We start from the raw sequence: 18,701 nt of genomic DNA on the forward strand, positions 1-18,701 counted from the left end.
TTTTTTTTTTTTTTTTTTTTATTGGTACCAATCTGATAACCAGCCAGTATATCAGTGCACCCCTATATATTATCAATATTTTAAAGTGCTGTTAGGGTGCTTTCTTTTCTTGTCTTGATCTTGGATGAACTCTGTTTACACAGGTGGGCCATAAAGAATACCCCATAACTTTTGCCAATTAAGAAAATTCTGCTGTTTACGTATGCTGGAGTAGTTTGTACAATTCATTTCCAGTATATAAATGAAGTGGCACTTTAGTATATGTGAAAATATCATTACTGGTTTTATAGCAAAACGTGTTTTTGACTTTTTTTACAGTTTTTAAAGATGAAGTCCTTTCAAAAGCCTATGAAAACATGGCAACATGTACTTTTGCCATGCTATTGATTTCCTACTGGTAAAGTTACAAAGATGCATTAGATCATTTAGATGTTTAGAGCATGTGACTGAGATTCAAAGATGGTATGATATGAACAACTTTTGTTTCTTTAAGAACAAAATACAATGACTTTCCAGATAACATATTCCAATAGTAGAAAACTTATCTCCAAAAAAAGATAAACAATTTTAATCAAAATAATTTGAAAGAGAATATATTCCTATAGCAAGGTCCCTCTGCCACTTCATGTTTGCTTGCTTTACTGTTTCTATACTGAAGTGTCAGACTCTAGAATTTTTAATGCTCCATAATTCTCCAAGAAAACCATTTCAGTAGTTTATATCAAAGGTACGAGAAGCTGATTAGTACTGTAATGTCAGTAAACTGTCAAGCTAGCGGTAAATGTCAAATTCTGCTTGTTTGCTTCCTTTTATGTTACTCTCAACCTTGTCAAAGAATTTGAGCATCAGTATTCTACTACTATCAGTTAATTTAACCCCTTTTGTTTTCAAGCATCTTGCACTAGAAATCAGGAACTGATCATTTATCTTATGCTAGCAGATCCTGATACAGGATATCCTTAGGCAAGGCGTCAGTATCTTTAGGCAAGGCTTTCAGTTGCTTTGTTGCACTGCCCAGGATTTCTTTCTTACTTTTCAACCTAGAGACCATGGTTATCATATGAGCTCAATCACTTTTATTTTTATTTCAGGTTAGGAGGAGAACGTTATGGAGCGTTTAAGTCTTAATATTAGAGGATCAGGTTAACAAACTTCTATATTGGGTAGCATCCAGCTCAGTATAGTCCAGGCTAGATGTGTGCATTGCAGATGCAATCTTTAAAGGTTTGTAGTAAGAAGAATCTTAAAACATTTTGTTCTTTGTAAAAGACCAAGGTGTTGGTAATTGGCTTCAGAAATTGTATGGGGAATGAGGTGATAGTAATTGAAGTGACCCAAGTGGAAATTAGTTTGGTGGCCAGCACTTCAGTTTTCAGTTAGGGATGACTTGCTGTCTATCCCAGAAATGTCTGGGACATTGGGGCTGCATACTGTGATTAGTTCTCTAAAAATGTGCAGTCAGGCAGCATGTCTGCAGCAAGAGTGTAGAGCAGTGATTCCCAACCTGGGTTCCATGGCACCCTAGGGTGGAGCAAGATCTTTTGAAGGTGTCTCAAGGTGTGAGGAGATAAGTGTAAGCTTGGGCTAGAGCAGGGGTGGACAGTTATTTGGGCTGGAGGGCCTCTTAAGTTTTGAGCTGTTGAGGAGCGTGTGCACTCTCTCTCACACATGGTGCTGGGCAGGGTCGGACTCCATCTTCCAGTCTACTGCTTTGTTTCAGGCATGCAGGCAGGGCTGCTTCCACCCAGCGTCCCCCATGGTATACTGAGAGATGGAGTCCAGCCCTGCAGACCATGGGTGGGCCAAACTCCCATCTCCCAGGCTGCCGTGCGATGATTGATGGGTGGACAGGGCTGCTTGCGCCCAGCGTCTGCTGTGGTACCAGCTGAGGCCAGAACCGGACCCGCTACCCATGCCACCTGCCAGCATTGGGGGCCCGAGTGTGACTTTCCCAACTATATTTTGCCACCCTCTGGCTATTGCCCCACCCTCCCTGTCTGGCCCCTCTGCAAGGAGGTAAGCACGTCAGTAAATTAGTTTTTGAAATGAGGTGCTGCTCAATTCGCATAAATTATGGAGAGGCCTCAAATCTAGATTAGAGAGATCACTAGACCAGGACATTTCAGTGCTACATGTTAGAGGTGAGGGACCTTTTCTGGTGGATGGTGCAACTAAGTTATGCAGTTCTCTGGCTTTCACTTTTTTTGCTCTCTACAGCAAGTGGACATTTGTTCAGAATAGGTAGATTGACTGCAGAGACAGTCTCCTTGGCTTTCTGCCAGCTGTGTAGATAGCTAAAAGTCTTGAGTTATTTGCTACAAATAGCTGAAGTCTAGCAGCTGCTTGACTGGCTGCAGTTACTAGCGAGTCTTTGTAAAAACTGAACCTGAATAAGGGTTTGAGACTCAGAATGTATGCTGAAGCTTCATTGTACAGCTGTACACTACTAAAGTATCTTCAGTGGAGAATTAATGTGTTTTGTTTTGCAGTTTCTTCAATTTAAAAGGATGTATTTTTTAAAGTTGTACAGTGGTTTATAAAGCTATTTTGGGGACTTTAATTTGTAATAAGGGAAAAAGTACTGCTGGCTTCACCTATCTGAATTATCCAGACAATTGGACAAATTCTGTCCTCCTAAACTTAGACTCGTGGCACAATTCATACAGCCTTTGGATATCTTCTAGACCTGACTGAATTTCTCTTTCTTTCCTTGCCCACACTAGTACCCTTCCTCCTCCATCTTACTGCCTTGCCCAGCTGTTCTTCTGAATAAACAATGAGTTTTTCTGAGACCTTGGTCTCATAAACTCGAGTGTTGCTCCATGAATTGGGTGTAGTTGTATTGAGCTTCTGTGTCTTCATAAAAATAGCTGATGATATTTTAAGAACTGTGAAATCCTGACACTTCTAATATTTTTCTTTTGGTCAGCGGTGCACTGTTGTAAACAAATAGGTTTACCCCCATCATTAAAAGGAAATCTAATTTACTCTCTCCCCTCTTTCTTCACCCCTCCCCACATGCACACATTGTCAACTGTTTTGTGCTGCTCTCAGTTTAGACAGTGAAATTATTTTTTGTCAGACCGTTTTGTTACCGCACTACCCAGTTGTAATTGCAGTGTTTGGATTACCAGAGAATTTAAAAATGGAATATCCTTGCAGGGATTTAATTGTGGAAATATTTCCAGCATTTACTCTGAGATTTAAAAAAACAAACAAACAAAAAAACCTTACATGCAATGAGTGGCCTAACAGGGAGTCTTTGTCATCTGGCAAATACTTCTGGTTGCCATGTTAAATGTATGGGTCTTGTGTGTATTCCTTGGACACTGCTATCCTTAACCATATAGTAAAATAATATGGCCCACTTATTATTTTGACTTCTACCATCTTTGTGCCCATACAACTTACCTGTAACAGGTCTCATCTTCCCCAATGTTTGCTTACATTTCTAACTCTTAAACTAGCACTGATATAGTTCCTCCTGTTGATGCTGGAAATGTTAGTCCAGCCTATAGAATATCTGAATGGCTCAGTGGTTACAATTCCAGCTCTCTGTCCATGATGGTATTTCCATCAGTGGAGTTGCACCTTTGCTAATGCAGCAATGAGAGGTAGTTAAGCAGAGATGTTAGACTACACATCTCTGATAACTTGTCACTTGCTGTGTTCTTCTTTGGCCAACTGTAGAAACTTAACTTGTCAAACTAGGTATTTTCCTTCTCACATCATTGCCAGTAATAAAGTTTCTGTAGGAAAAAGTAGGCCCTGGCTGTTATTATATAGCTTCATTGCCTTCACTGAGATTGTTACTCTCTTAACCATGGTGATTTTAAAGTATTAATTGAAAACAGAACAAGCAAACAATAAATGGGCTCCTTTTTGTTCCTTAAGTGGACAGATACTTTTTTTTTAAATATGCAGTGGGGTCAAATCTGTTGCATCACAAACGTACAGTTTTCATGTGGTAATTTTTCCTTCTTGGCAGATCTGTAGCAAGGTACCAGTCATGCAGTCTTTAAATCAATAGGGTTTTACATGGGGACTTGGAATCCTCTTGTATAGGCTGCATTATAGGATCAGAAGCTATAGCATGACATCTCTGGTGAGAGGTAAGGTTAATAGGCTACATGAGGAATATGTTGGCAAAGCTGATAAGACATCTGGTAAAAGTACAGTTAAAAATACTTATCAGATTTTAGAACATGTTCTGTAGGGTACTCTGTGTGAGTGCTGAATTCATCCTTTACAAAGCATCTTGCAGACATTGAAAGGAGTCGAAAGAAGTGTATTTTAAACTTCTTTTTAGAAACCATTGATTACAGTCTGCTTGGTGACAGTGTTGGTAAAGATCTGATCCCATAATAAGGATCGGTCACTGTGACCTGCATTTGAGTAAAATTACTTGTGGACATAAGTTATTGCAACTTTCTTTGTGGGGGGTTAAAATTTAAATAAACTATGTACTGACTGGGCTTTTAGGGAGGAGTAAGTTGGCTTTTCCCCCCTGTAAAAACATTCTGTATTGGGAGACATTATGGCTTTTGTTAATGCACAAATAGGAAAGGTTTGTCCCCAGATTTAAAGTCTGTCAGGAGTGAAGGCAGCATGATAAGTGCTAATTAGAGGCGGCTTTGCTGGCAGCTTACAGAGCATCTCTTACTAAACTATAGTTGCTGGCCATCTATTAATGGCATGCCAGGCTCATGAATACAAAGAAGAGACTGTTTCTTTCACAGTATTTCTGGTAGCTGTCCTGTTAAATCGGCAAGCCAGGAAACAAAAAAACTAATAAAGGAATTTGCCTTGTACATGTGTACAACACGTGTTTTCTGTTAAAATGGACATTGGTCTCATTTATGCTATTTGGAATGGCAGCTGACCTGTTTAATAAATAAAGCTTTTCTTGTCTGCACAGATTATAATGTTTACCACCCTCTAATATTTGAATTCTTTGCTCACAACTTCTGTGTATTGAATACCAGTTTTGGGATAAGTGAGTTTTGATAATATGATTCATGTTTAAAATTCAGAATTATTTTATTTAAATAAATCCATTTTTTTTCAGGACTTGGTGTTCTCCTAGTACTTAAATACCTGTTCAGTGAGTTGTAACTGCAGTTAAGTACTTCAGTTAGATATAGTTCCTAAGTGGTTGTAGATTTTTTTTTTTTTTTTTCCATCCAAACTGGTAGACGGCCAATGAACCATTGGTTTCAAATATAAAGAATTGTAGCCTTACTCTCTTCTCTTTATTGTAATTAAAAAAAATTGAACATTTCTCTCCCCTTTTCTACTCTGTGACAGGGCAGGTGCAAAACCTGGGTTATTCTGTGTTTTGCAGAAAGCTAAACTAAATAAACAAGGTGATATGATTTTTTTTCAGTGCAGGTTTGGATTTGGCTCAGATGTTTCCTTGCAACTGGAATGTTGCAGCTTTGTGCTAGTATATGATAATAAAAATAGTGTCTTTGTGTTGGCAGAGTTGAAAAAATGTTGAAGGAGCATAAAATAAATATAAGGTACTGGAACTAACTATGCTAAAGCTATCATAATAATCTTTTAACTTTGACCTTTTGGAGGCTCTTTAAATTGTTTACTGCACAGCTGGTCAACCTGCCACACATCAGCTCCTGTTTGTGGCATGTAGCAGATCAGGGAGGGCACAGACAGCACAGTGGCAGATAGGGCAGGGAGCTGAAAGAAGAGCAGCAGGGCAGAGAGCAGAAAGCAGAACAGCAGGTTGGGCAAAAGAAGGGATCCTTGTGGTCCTCCAGAAAGGTATAGGGTTAATTTATGGCATGCCTGCCAGAAAAATTGGCCCCTACTGATTTACTCTACTTAGCAGTAAGAATCATCTGTCAAGTATTACCTGGAATCTCTGCTTTGATGGCAAAAGATAATGTAGGAAAGTATATTCCAGGCTTAAAGTGTTTCTGCAGTGGTCTTTCTGTCTCTCTGTGTTGGTAACCCATCTGAGCACTGAGTAAACGTGCTTTCCTATATCAAAAAGTTCTTTCCACTTTTGAAACTTATTGTTGGATAAAGTAATTGGCTGGTATGGTACTTTCTTGAATATAGTGAGTCTTGTTTCTCAGTGATACAGGTGTTTTTGGAGAGATGAGTATGAGGGCAAAAACCCAGTCTCCATAATGTTCATTTAGGGTTCTGTGAATTTCTTCTTTGTAGACTGGAAATAGAGACACCAACATTGAAAACTAATAAAATGAGGTGTTCTTATTTTTCCCATTTTTATAAAATGTTTTGTACCTTAAAAAAAAAATTAAGATCTAAACTCTGGTTTGGTTGTCTCTTGGATATCTAAATCTACTTTCTTTCTATTTGCAGCTCAGGATGAGAAAAAGTGACAGTTTTTTTTCATAAATGTGTATCAAGGTCTGAACAAGCAACTGTAGCAGCCTTTAGCTCATCTTACTGGCTCAGCTTGCACACTTCCATTTTAAGAGCATTTAATGTTTGAGCAGGGGTTTTTTGTGCAGTTTATTTATGACTTCCGTAAGTTACACAGATCTTTCCTTGTCTTTCATAAAAATACGTAACAAGTACCTATGGTATTTCCATCCTAACATTTCTCCTCTACATCTGCCATCATATATTAATGTGATATGGTATTATAAAAAGTTTTCAGTGAAAAGTACCTTTTATTTTTAAAGGTACTGAAAAAAATGCTAGTATTTTGGCTAAAGCACAGATGAAGAGAGGAAATCTGGGCTCTGAGCCCAGCTCCGTCACTTCCTGTGTTGTTCTGGCAGGTTACTTAATCACTGAGGATTGAGTATGCTCTGACATGCCGGTTTTCCACCGGGTTGGACCAGACAAAGGTATGCATATCAATCAATGCCCATGATTCAGTTACCGTGTCCTGTTGAAGAGAGGGGTAGTTAGTAGGTGTGTGCAAAATAGGCTGTATTTGATTCGGATTTGGATTTGGCCCAATCGGGGGACAGTGATTCGGATCACTGTCCTGATCTGATTCAGCCAAATCGGAATCTGAAGATTCAATGCTGATTCGGCCATAGACACAGCTTTAAATGTTTTTTCTACATACCTTGAGGTACCAGGCACGGCTCGTGAATAATGAGATGGTGGGGGCTATAAAAGAAACATTTTTATTTTTACTAGTAGCTTCATTTGGTAATGAAGATATCTAAAGTTCATAAAGTAAGTTAACACCCTGTTGTATACCCCCTACATACATAGGCTGTTGTAGAGTTTGTCTGCCAAAGCATTTATGTACCTCTCACTGTACAGTCTGCATGCAAATTTTGAAATCTCTTCAATATTTAATGCACAAACACTCTTTAGTATGTTGAGGCTCTTAATCTTTTAGTGATATTATAGTGACACAGATTACTGAAAATAGAAGGAAAAAATTCTTGACACAGTTTCTATTTTTAAAACTTGGAAGGGAATTCTTTTTAGGATAATCTTAGTCAGAAAGGGCTCATTCGCTCTTGGGATCAGTAACAGGATTCCAGCACATAGCTAGTTTTAAATGTAGCCCAGCTGAAGATGACTAAAGGTTATGATTATTCTCTGTATATCCTTAATTGACTCTGTGAATGAATAGTGCCCTGTAGTTTCATGAAGTTTGCAATACAAATTGTAATCACAGTTTCCATTAATTCCCTGCAGAAGGAAAGGATCAGTGTTAGATACAGAAACAAAACTTCTTTTGAGTGAAAACTAGATCAGGTCTCCTGCAAGAAAGTTTTAACTCTTTGGAAAAAACCTTGGCCTGGTTTGGAACATTTTTGGAACATAGTCAAGTAATGTTAGCAGGCAGATAAGAGCTGTTGAATAAGGCAGCAATACTTATAAGTAATAGTCATGTCCAGTGTTGAGAAGCTTTTAGGTTTCCAGCAAGAACAAACAAGTTTTGATGGCACTTTGCAACTGTCTGCAGGCCCTGCATGCACAGCCTTCAGATAAGTGAGCGCTAGTGCCATTAAATTCAGTGGGTATTCAGCGGGTATAATCGAAATTGGTGCTCTTGAAGGAAAAATCTTAATAGATGTTCAGAAAGTCACTGTTTTCCCTTTGCAACCTTCAAAACAAAGTGGATTCCTTGAAATAAATGAGGATATGTAAAAATAGCCCTTAAAATATTGTGCCCACCTACTTTATTTGCCTCCTCTCCCTTAGCTAAATGTAATGCCACATGTGTTGTCTCTGAACCCATATACCCCATAGTTTTATAAATGAGATTTTTAACAGGTTTTTTTTATCAGGAATATGCTAAACATTACAAGAAGAAGGTTGAGACACTAGGTTGTCTTCCAGAGCAGATTGTATTCTTGTGCAGTTTTGCTACAGTCAGTTACTTGTTTTGTCAGTAAGTATATTTACTCTAAGCAGTTAAATTAATGGAGAGAAATTGATTTGTGTCTTTCATTGAAGTACAAGTGATAACTGCAGTACTGTTGTACAGGTTCAAAGCACAGGCGTCCTCCTTCTGACTATGATATTGTGTCAATTTGTATGCATCTAGTTGAGTATTAACTTTTTCTGTTTCCGTCGTGACTTAAAACTACAGTAATCTTTCTCCTTTTTGCAGATGTGGAGGCACTGTTGGGGCCATTCTGACTTGTCCACTAGAAGTTGTGAAAACACGGTTGCAATCCTCTTCTATAACTGTCTACATCTCTGAAGTTCACCTCAACACTGTGAGTGGTGCTAGTGTCAATCGAGTAACTAGAGTTTCCCCTGGACCTCTCCATTGTTTGAAGTGAGTACCACATGCACGTTTCTTGTTTCACATACCCTCTTTCGTTGTCCAGAGGGGATTATTTTCCTTTGTGGGAATATCACAAAATTTTAGAAATAGTGCTTTCTAAGGGAGAGCTGATTTTGTACAGTTGTTGTTGTTGAATGTGATAATGTTAATCACAGCTCTACGTGCAGTTATTCAAATGTAGCATTTGGATATGTTTTGGGGTAGTAAGACTGAACTGGTACTTCAGCCCCAAAAGAAGGTCCACCAAAGGATGGCACTGATTAAGTAATTGGTTCATTGTCATGAAATTCTGTTTCCATGTAGTTGTTCATCAGCTTTTGATCACCAGAGAACTCTGGATCAAGAGAAGAGTCAGCAAACTTATTCCCTCCAGGATCTCAAGTCCAGCACCCAAAAAGTGAGGAAGCAGTAGTTATGGTCTTGGTTAGGACATCACATTGGGACTCTGGAAAAGTCAGTGATAGAATCCAGATCCCTAGGAGTTGGCTGCCTTAGCCCTAAAACCACATTCCTGCTCCTGCAATTTTTGTCTTCTTCACAACACACATTCCTACTTCATCAACAAAATCAGCCTCCTTTGCTTAACAACCCCATTCATTCCCACTGTGGGTTCATCTTGAGTACTGAATGAGGCAGAGGTCCTGTTGAGCGTGGATCTTTGATCAGGAAGAATAGGAGGGGGACTTTTTTTTTCCTTCCAAGAGCAGATGTTTTTCCCTCTATTTTGTTGGAAATAGTCTTCATATTTAAGAATGAGAAGTGTTGTTTCTACCCTGTGCAATAGTGTGATTTTAAACTTTGCTTATTTGGAAAAATGAAGAGGTGACACCCATTTAGAGAGTCCCTTGTGCCTGTTAATCACCTTAGCTGTCCAGCCATGTTCTTTTTCTGGTACTGTTCCAACCAGCATTCCTTGGCAATCGCAGAGAAACTCAAGTGGTTGTAAATCTGATCCCCTGTGTTGCCTTGCCCTGCACAGAATTTCTGTGCATGGGTCAGTCTTAGATCTTTGGGAAGCATAGTATCTAGACCAGGAAGGTTTCATATTTAACATAAATTTAAGACTTCTGATGGGATGCATTGGGTGAAATGACTTGGCACCCAAAGTCTGAATTCAGCCTTTGCTTAGCAGACTAGGTCTTTAATCAAATGGTGGTGGTTTTGCATGAATGTTAGTAGTATTCAAATTTGACTCTTACAGTTTTACAATTGTTGTTTGTGAAATAACTAGCACTTCTGTCCTGGCTAGTGATCTGTGCAAGAGGGGTAAAATCCTGATCCTAATAGGGGAATCAATAGGGGTGTTACCCTGGAGAACTGTTATTAATGGCACAGCATCCTCCGCAAGGGGTGCTGTTGACTTAGAAGTCTGGATTTCAGAGAAGTCTTTTGAAATGAGAAGTGGGTAACAGCAGTTTTGTGGCTTCTACTCTCAGAAGGTGAGAAGGTGGATGAGAAAGTGTTGATAAAGTGGGGGTGGGAGTGGGGTTCTGTTGGTCCCAGAAAGTATCTTCTCCAAGGGTGATGTAAAAATGTGCTTGAAAGCAGTGGAAATATACTACCATCTGTTTTAAGAAGCAAGCCCTGAAGAGCTTATTAGTTTCGCACCCCCTGCCAAGAGCGGTAACTACAACATAAGAACTAGACTGGTAGCTGGCTGTTCTGAGGATGTAAGAACCTCTCCGACTTCACAGTAAGAATAGCTACTGTACAGTTGTGGACAGTAGTTCTATTGGTATACAGGAGCCATATGCTGGCATAGCTATTCACATAGGAAGGAGGAATATGCTGTGCTAATCTGGAGTAATTGTTTACTGATTGCGTCCGCTGTGTTGCACTTTAAACCAGATAATTGTATATTGCGGGGAGGGTGGGCTATATGTTTTTCTTTTGACTAAAATAGTTTCAGATAAAATTTATTAAGGAGCTGTACGTGCTTTCTAAAGCAAACCCATTCCATAGGATGTTTCTAAAATAAAACATGATGATAGTCTTGGATAGAAGTGTGCATTTCATTGGACCATCCAGCCACTGAGTGCTGATTTTTACATCACAGCGCCTATCAGAATGGTTAGGTGAACTCTCTTTGCAATAAAACTTCCTGTTAGCTACTCCATGTGGCCCAGGACTTGCCATCATTATTGTTTCTTGGTTCAGGCAGCAGATATCACAAAAATCTTGAATGAAGGTATAGCTGTTTGCCTTTTGGTAGCAACTGTTTTCTGTCTTTAACTCTGAAAGAAACAAAATGTAAAAAGAACATGTTACTAGTGAGCACTCAGGAAGTACTCGATGGCATTAAAATTTGTACAGTTGACTCTTGCAGCCTCACCTGCTTTATTTAAATTAATCTCAGTTACTTTGCTTTCAGCAATTGAATGCCCTTCTGCACATATACATTACACAAGCTCATTTCTCTTTAGAATGGCATGTTTCAACCAGTCCAGTTCCACATATAATAAAATCTAAGAGCTGTTGCCAAAGTTGAAATGGAATGAATTGTTAAAAAGTAACTCAAATTCAAGTATAATAAGAACTAGAATAATTTTTCTTACATTTAGATGTAATGCTGAACAGTTGCACGTTTTCTAGTCTATCAGATTTGCTCATTGTCTGTGTAAGACTTGTACATTGCATCTAGAGGGGGAAAGGACAACTCCCACACCCCACTCCAACCCCTCCCACCTACACGCACTTAAAAAGATGGTGGGTATGGTAGTTGGGGGGGTAGTGGGAAGAAATGTACGTGTACATGCACACTAAATAACTAGGTGCCAATTGCACAATAAAATCTTCCTCCTTTCTTAGTTTATATCAGTGATGGTAATAGATGTCTGAGTTATCCACAGCAACCCCTAAAAGTTATCCTGTGTTACATACTCTTACTTTCAGCCAAAATATTTTAATAGTTCAAGAATAAGTCAGTTTTTTAAAAGAAAAAAGCAATTAAAACTTAGCTTTTGGTACTGTTTGTCCAATGGCAGCCTTTTTCACTATGGGTGAGTCTGTTAACAAGTAATTGAATTTAGATTTCCTGACTATAGCTCTCCGTAATTGCTTCCTTCTTCAGATAAAGGTCTGAATAAAACCCACAAAAACATTTTAATAGAAAAAGGCATTCAGCTTTTTAAGTGATAAATTTCCAGATGTTGTAATTCCTGGAGCATCCCTTTCAGTATAGACAAGCCCCAGGTGAGGCCAGTCATACTTCAGACTTATATCCTGCAATCTGCTGGTGACTTGAGAGGGGGTTTTACTATATGCAGTTTCAGGTGAGCCGTGCTCTCCTCCACTACAGGTTGTGAAAGTGCATCTGATTTTTTCAGCTGTGGGATGTGGACGAGTGCGCTTGTACAAGAAGCACAAGAGCAACTGATCATAAAACGCCCTCTCATTATATAGAATGCACACACATCTGTGTATATTCTACATAAAAAAAAAAAAATCAAATGATCGCAAATGTTCAAAATGCTGGTTTTCAGAATACTTTGAAATCCCCTAGAACACTGACTTAGATGTATGTGTATATTCAGACTAATCAGTTTAAACTTCTCTAAACAATTTACGCAACTATGAAGTTTGTATAATTGACTGACTCTGCTGTCATTAACCTGGATATCTTTTTGAACAAGGAATATGCCTGAAAAATACTGTGTGTATTGGATGGCTTATCTAAGCTGATAAGCTTGGAGTCCTACATTGCAACATCCAGTTGAGCGGTTAAAATTCCTTCTTGCAGTGGCACTGATATCCTCTCTTTTTTTTCTCTTTATCCAAAGCTGGAATTCTATAATCAAGGCTTAAGCTTTAGATACATTTTCTGTAGGACCAGCAATGTGCACCTTCAACAAAACCTTATTGTATCCAGGCATCTTGGAACAAACCCTGTGCTGAGATTCAACACATGTAATATAGTCTACTTTAAAAAAAAAAATTACACCTCAGTGGAGCAAGTATTCCAAATCCTTTAATGCTGACAATAGTAAATTGAAAGTACTGTGTTAATGCTCAGTATAAAGCTTATTAAGCTAAAGTGTATGTTTCTTATTCCTTTGTCTATCCTCTTAAAAATGTCTAGTGGCCCTTGTTCACCCCCACTGTTCCCAGAACTGTAAGGTTACTGGCCTCAGCCCTGCAGAATGCTGCACACCTTATTCCTGATCCAGCAAAACTCTTACACACTTACTTAAGCTTAAGCATGATTAGTCTGTGTGGAGACAATAAGTTACTCATGTGATTAAATTCATTATATGCTAAAGTGCTTTGTGGATTGGAGTGAGAATACTTGTGCCTGGTAAGGAGTCAAGCTGTACAAAACAAGGGCTCCAATTTTACTTGGATTTACAGTTGGTAACTTCCATAGGAATGCATAGGATGAAAAACTAAGAAGAAATTGATCCCTTAACAGCTAAGCCTTAATCCTGCAGAGTGGTTGGGAAGAGATCGGACTACTTCAGTACTTGCCCTGTCTAGCTGCATTTGTTGTGAGGGAGTTCCCAGATCAAAAGGACTATAATGTGTCTGGAAACTGTATTTTAGGATAGGGGTCAAAAACTGGACATTCACTTGAGTGTCTTACGGTTTGATAAATCTTTTGTGTGGCAGTAGAATTTTTCATGAGACTTAAATTCCTCTAAATCTTATGTTGGGAACACGGAGGAATTGGAGAAAGATGCAATAAAATTGAATGTTTGTTCCTGCCTCCTGAGAACAAATGTGAATCTATAGTACAGCAGATGATCCAGTTCTAAGAATGATTATTAATGTGTTGTATTTACTATGAGACCACTGCTTGCCAGAAAAAAACATTACACATGGGTGAACCCTTTGACTTCGAGGGTTAAATCTGTTAAAATGACAAAATTAGTAGTTTGTTTATTTAAAAAAAAAAAAGAACTATAGTATTGTGTACTGCAGTTATCTGCTTTTAATATATAGTGTGGGTTTGGTTTTGTTTTACTGTTACAACTTCTTTTGTGTTTTGTTTTTTTTTTTTCAGGATGATCCTGCAAAAAGAAGGTCCTCGTTCTCTCTTTAGAGGGCTAGGTCCTAATTTGGTAGGCGTTGCTCCTTCCAGGTAAAATAAAAATGCCTGTTTTATAAGTGAAATGACTCTGCCATATGTTAGACATTGAACTATATTGAGTGTTTTGTGGAACCAAGGTAATATCTGCATTTCTAGTATTAGTAGTATTATTCTTTATTATTTTTTGCATAACATAGAGCATTAGTTTATAACTTTTAGCTGTGGGCTAAAAGTTCTAGAAGGACTAACTAGAATTAAAAAGGCTGGGGCCTAAAAGTGTCTTTTAAGTCCATTTGACTAATTCCCCTGAAAATGCTGAGGAATACTTTGGTATACTTGCCTCAAATTGTGTGTGCTCTCAAAATTGATTTTAAATTTATCTCTCTAAGTGGATTCTTCTTTATGGGGTGCTCTGTAATGGTCAGTTAACTCTTCCGAAACTGACAGAGATGAAATATTATAGCTTGTGTATGTGAGTTTGTTTTTCTTCAGTTTTCACATTAGAGTTGTCTGATTGATAATGTATTTAGCCTTGTGAGTTAGCACATCCTGGCTTTTTTTTCCAGTCTCCAGCTTTCATCAAACACTTTGTTTCAATTAAGCTTTTGCTAAGTGACTTTCCCAGGAGCTCTTTGTTTGAATAAGCTGTAAAAAAAAAAAAAAAAAAGTTTCATAACTCATACAGCATATTCAGCTGGGTTCAGATCCCATTTTAAAAATTACATCTCAGAAAGCAAGTACTTTATCATTTTGTTCTGAAGAAAAACATGTTTGCAGAGCTAATCAGATTAACTTAATGTTCTGTTTAATGAAGAACGCGGATATGTATTTTGACGGGTGCTTTTTTGTTTGTTGGGGGGGTTGATCATGTAGATTTTGTATAACGGTTAAAAGTGTACAAGTCATTGCTTACCTAATAATAATAATAAGCACATACATGATCGCAGAAAATAAATTTTATAGCTATTGTGAGGTTAAAACAACCTTTCTAAAATTTGCATGGTAGTCTGTTTAGATGCTAAAAAACACATTGGTCATTTTTAGTATAATTTTCGATTGAACACAATTTGCAAATACTTGTATAGTTCTTTTGTATTTGGTAAGAAAATTTTGAATGAATCATTTCAGAAAGGTTCAATCAAAAACTGAAAGGAAGAACAGTGGGAAGGGTCTGTTTCTAGTGTACTATGTAAAACTCACACTCTAAGCAAAGCAACCCAAAAATAAAGAATGGTTCTTTGGATTTCCCTGTTACCTTCTTTCTAAAAAGTAGAACCAGTGTGACAATGTAATATCATTAAAATGAGTAGTTTGCCTAGTACAGTCTGGTGTGGCTTTGTTCTATGTTTTCGTAAGTAATAAGACTGCATGTTAATTAAGCAGGCCATTGCCACACAAGATGACCGGAAAGCTGGAGTTCTCAAGTTCACAATTAAACCCTTCACGCTTGTTATGGCCAGTATAGATTTTGGAGTGTTGCAGAAGGGATGAGATGAATAAACACCACTCCATTCCTTTTTTTCCCCCCCAGTTCTCCTTCCCCATACCTCAGGATTCAAGTGCTTGTGGAATTGCAGCTTGAGCTGCTTTCTTCATAGTAATATTTTTGTCATTGTATAGTATCTCTAAACAATGAAGCCAGAGATCTATCTGTTCTGCATTAGCAGTGCTTTGTTAGCTACATCTAAGATACAAAATTAAATCTTGGATCTTGTTCTGATTTTAGAGCAATATACTTTGGTGCTTACTCAAATTGCAAGGAAAAGTTGAACAGTATTTTTGATCCAGATACCAGCCAGGTACACATGATTTCAGCTGGAGTGGCAGGTAAGAATCTGTAACTTTTTTGCCTTCCTTATTTGAGATGCTTAGCTGTGACTATGAGGCTGCCATATATGTGAAATAACAAAAATAAGCAGTGCTTGAATGATTCTGATTTCAGTAACTAGCCATGTGTAGGTGACTTGCCTCGAGTATGGAAGGCAGCTTGAGAATAAATGCATGGAAATTGAACTTTACATTAATGGGTGTCTGTAGCCGTGTGAGTGAATGATGTATTGTCTAGATGAACTGACATGCTTTCTTCTTTGATATTTTTTGTGAATATAAAATATTCACCAAGTTCTAACTCTGAATAATTTAACTGCGCTTTGCAAACTAGAAACAGTGTTGTCTATGCTGAATTTTGGTTCAATAATTTTTAAAATATTCTTCTCCCCTTCCCTTGATTTTGTTACTTCTTATGTTTTATATATTTTCGCCTTTTTGAAAGATATTTACAGGTCTTTAAAAAATACCTGTCCTCTTCTCAAATGCTAAAACATTTCTAAAGTTTGCTCTAGTAGTAAGTAATCCAGTTAACTTTTTAATCCTTCTTCAAGAAGGAGTAAAGTTGGAAGGTGTGTTTAATTTATTGGATCATTACTTTTGAAAATTTAGATCTGACTTAAGTCTTAGGTCCAAAATAAAATTGACTTGGTGGCTTAAATGTAGTCCTTGGTATATTCTACCATTACAGAGATGCAGTGGAATGGTACATGGTTGGTAATCTCCATAAACCAAAGATGTGAAAGGTTAGGCAAGAGCAGCATTGGCAGAGGTGTTGCAGAAACTCATCATCACCTGCTAGTGTAATACCTGCTGCTGACAATATCCCTCATGTTGAGGTGTTTTAAAAAAATATCTTTTTTGTTTTTTAATGTAAGCTATAAACATTTTAAATTCTCACCACTTTGCTTAAGCATGATAGAAATTGAAATGATTATTTAACTGAATCATACATACCAAATTATACAACCAGTATATGATGCTTATATAAGTATGTCAAATGTAGTGTTAGTGTTAAATGTGTTGGATAGATCAGTAGAAACCTCTGGTATGCCCTAAAGCAGATAATTGACTATGATGGCACAACTAATTTCGTGTCTAGTATAGGAACTCAAACATACATTAGATTCATGGGCATATATTGTAGTTGTGGATACCATAAAAAAAAATCTAGAGGTAGATAAATATGAATAATGTCTCACTTTTTTTTCAGAGAATGAATACTACAGCCAATAGGTCAGCTGTTGAAAATAGAAAAAAATACGCTAATGCATTTGCTGAAATAATAGTTTTTATGCTACTATATGTTTTTGGTATAAATAATTAAAGGAGGGAATTAATTATTCAATTAAATCCATCTTATTCAGTTAACTGCTTCAGGGATCCTTCTTGTGTAATACTACTTTTTCGATTACCTGTGTTCTTTTTCCCCCCCAGAATTATAAAGAGATGTTACTTTTCTCTTGACAAAAAACTGAAGACATGGAAATGTATTAGCACTGTCTCTTCTTATTTTTTCTTTTTAATTTTTTAACTTGACCACTTTAATCTTTCATCTTGCATAGATTATAATGTTGATTCAGATGACCCTTATCTTTGGAAGTTCCATATTTGTTTCATAGTGAAAGGAACCTGTGCAGATATGTGCAAATAGCAGCTTTCCCTATGCACCTGAAGATGCAGATCCTGATTTGTCAGTGAGTTCTGTGTCTGCACTTTGTTTCCCACCTAGAAGGGTGATGCTGCATTTTGCATTCATGATGATTGGATGCTGGTTAAATGTCCTTAAGCTTTAGCTGTTTGCCTCTTTTATGGTTGTACTCAGAGACTTTCATATTGTGCACTAGCTTTAATACTGAGAACGCTTTCCCAATTCTGTAGCTATTTTTTTTTCCTTCAATTTATAACAGGGCAGTAGTGCAGTACTGATGAGCATTTAACATTTAGCTTCACAGTTACACACCTAAAAAAAATGGTTGGTGAAACTGAATGCCCCATGCAGATTCACAGTGAAGGTAGCTATTTTTTTTTCTTACTTAAAATAGCTTAGCACAATGTTTTCTAGAACTTGCTAAAAGCCATTTACAAGTAAGTTCTGTAAATAATCTTATGATTCTTTGTACTGGGCATTAGTTTGATAATTAATTGAAAGGGTTGTTTTTAAGAATTAACATAGCTTCTGGAAAAATGCTAACCTTGTCATTTTTGTAATTAAATCCTAATAAAGCCTTTAAAAGAATACTAAAATTGGCTATTAACAATTTTTGTCTGCACAATTGTTATTGCTACATAATGTTAATAACTTATGAAGTAAGAGTGCGGTGAAATCCCAGGGAGAAAATTACTAGTCTTAGTAAGCACTAACTTATTTGATTCTTGAAACTATTTGATATAAGATCATTATGATCTTCTTTTATAACTTAAAATTGTGCATTAGCCAGGTGAATTTGTTTTTCCTGCTTCATGGGAAAGCTACCTGCTCTGACATTTTTTCCACCCAATTTCCCTGTTTCAGAACTGAGTTGCATTATTTAATTAATTTCAAAGACTAATATTTAATTGTTCATATACTATTTACATTAGAAAAATCTAAAACTAAGCACTCAAAGACTACATGTTGCTTTTGATCTATACAGCCTTTTTTTTTTTTTTTTAAGAAGCCACACACAAGGCTGTTAAAAGTAACATGTATACCTTTAGTGGTGCACCAATACATTAGTCTCATATTGGATTGGCACAGATATTATTGTCTATCGGAAATCAGCCTCTTGTGTCCAATAATTTGGCTGATAAATGGCTCATGCAGGCACACAGCTGCAGCGCAGCACGTAGGCAGTGAGGAACGTGGCCCAGCAGCTTGGAGAGCTGCATGCAGCAGGTAAGTCTGTTGTGGTGGAAGGGGTGTAGAAGGAGAGGGCAGATCAAGGCCCTTGGGGTGAGGGAGGAAGTGAGGCTGGGGCAGGTGCTGCCCAGCTGGGGCGGGGTGGGCACAGGATGGAGCCATGGCTCATCTGGGGAAGGGGGGGTGTCTCCTGCTGCACACACCGTGGGAACACGTGGGGGAGGCGTGCGCCCCCGAATCTGCACAGG

The 18,701-nt window shown here is 37.7% G+C and overlaps 1 protein-coding gene across 1 annotated transcript in view; it reads left to right on the forward strand.

Moving 5' to 3' along the window:
- The window catches only part of SLC25A36 (solute carrier family 25 member 36), a 50,216-nt gene that overhangs the window by 8,336 nt on the left and 23,179 nt on the right, over positions 1-18,701 (forward strand). Inside the window, exons 2-4 of the mRNA XM_019503662.1 lie at positions 8,579-8,749; positions 13,758-13,835; positions 15,511-15,611. Coding sequence (XP_019359207.1) covers positions 8,579-8,749; positions 13,758-13,835; positions 15,511-15,611 — 350 coding nt within the window. The remainder of the gene's footprint in view (positions 1-8,578; positions 8,750-13,757; positions 13,836-15,510; positions 15,612-18,701) is intronic.

This window comes from Gavialis gangeticus, unplaced genomic scaffold (assembly GCF_001723915.1).
Source record: "Gavialis gangeticus isolate Ggan-Ray unplaced genomic scaffold, GavGan_comp1, whole genome shotgun sequence".
NCBI classification, from domain to species: Eukaryota; Metazoa; Chordata; order Crocodylia; family Gavialidae; genus Gavialis; species Gavialis gangeticus.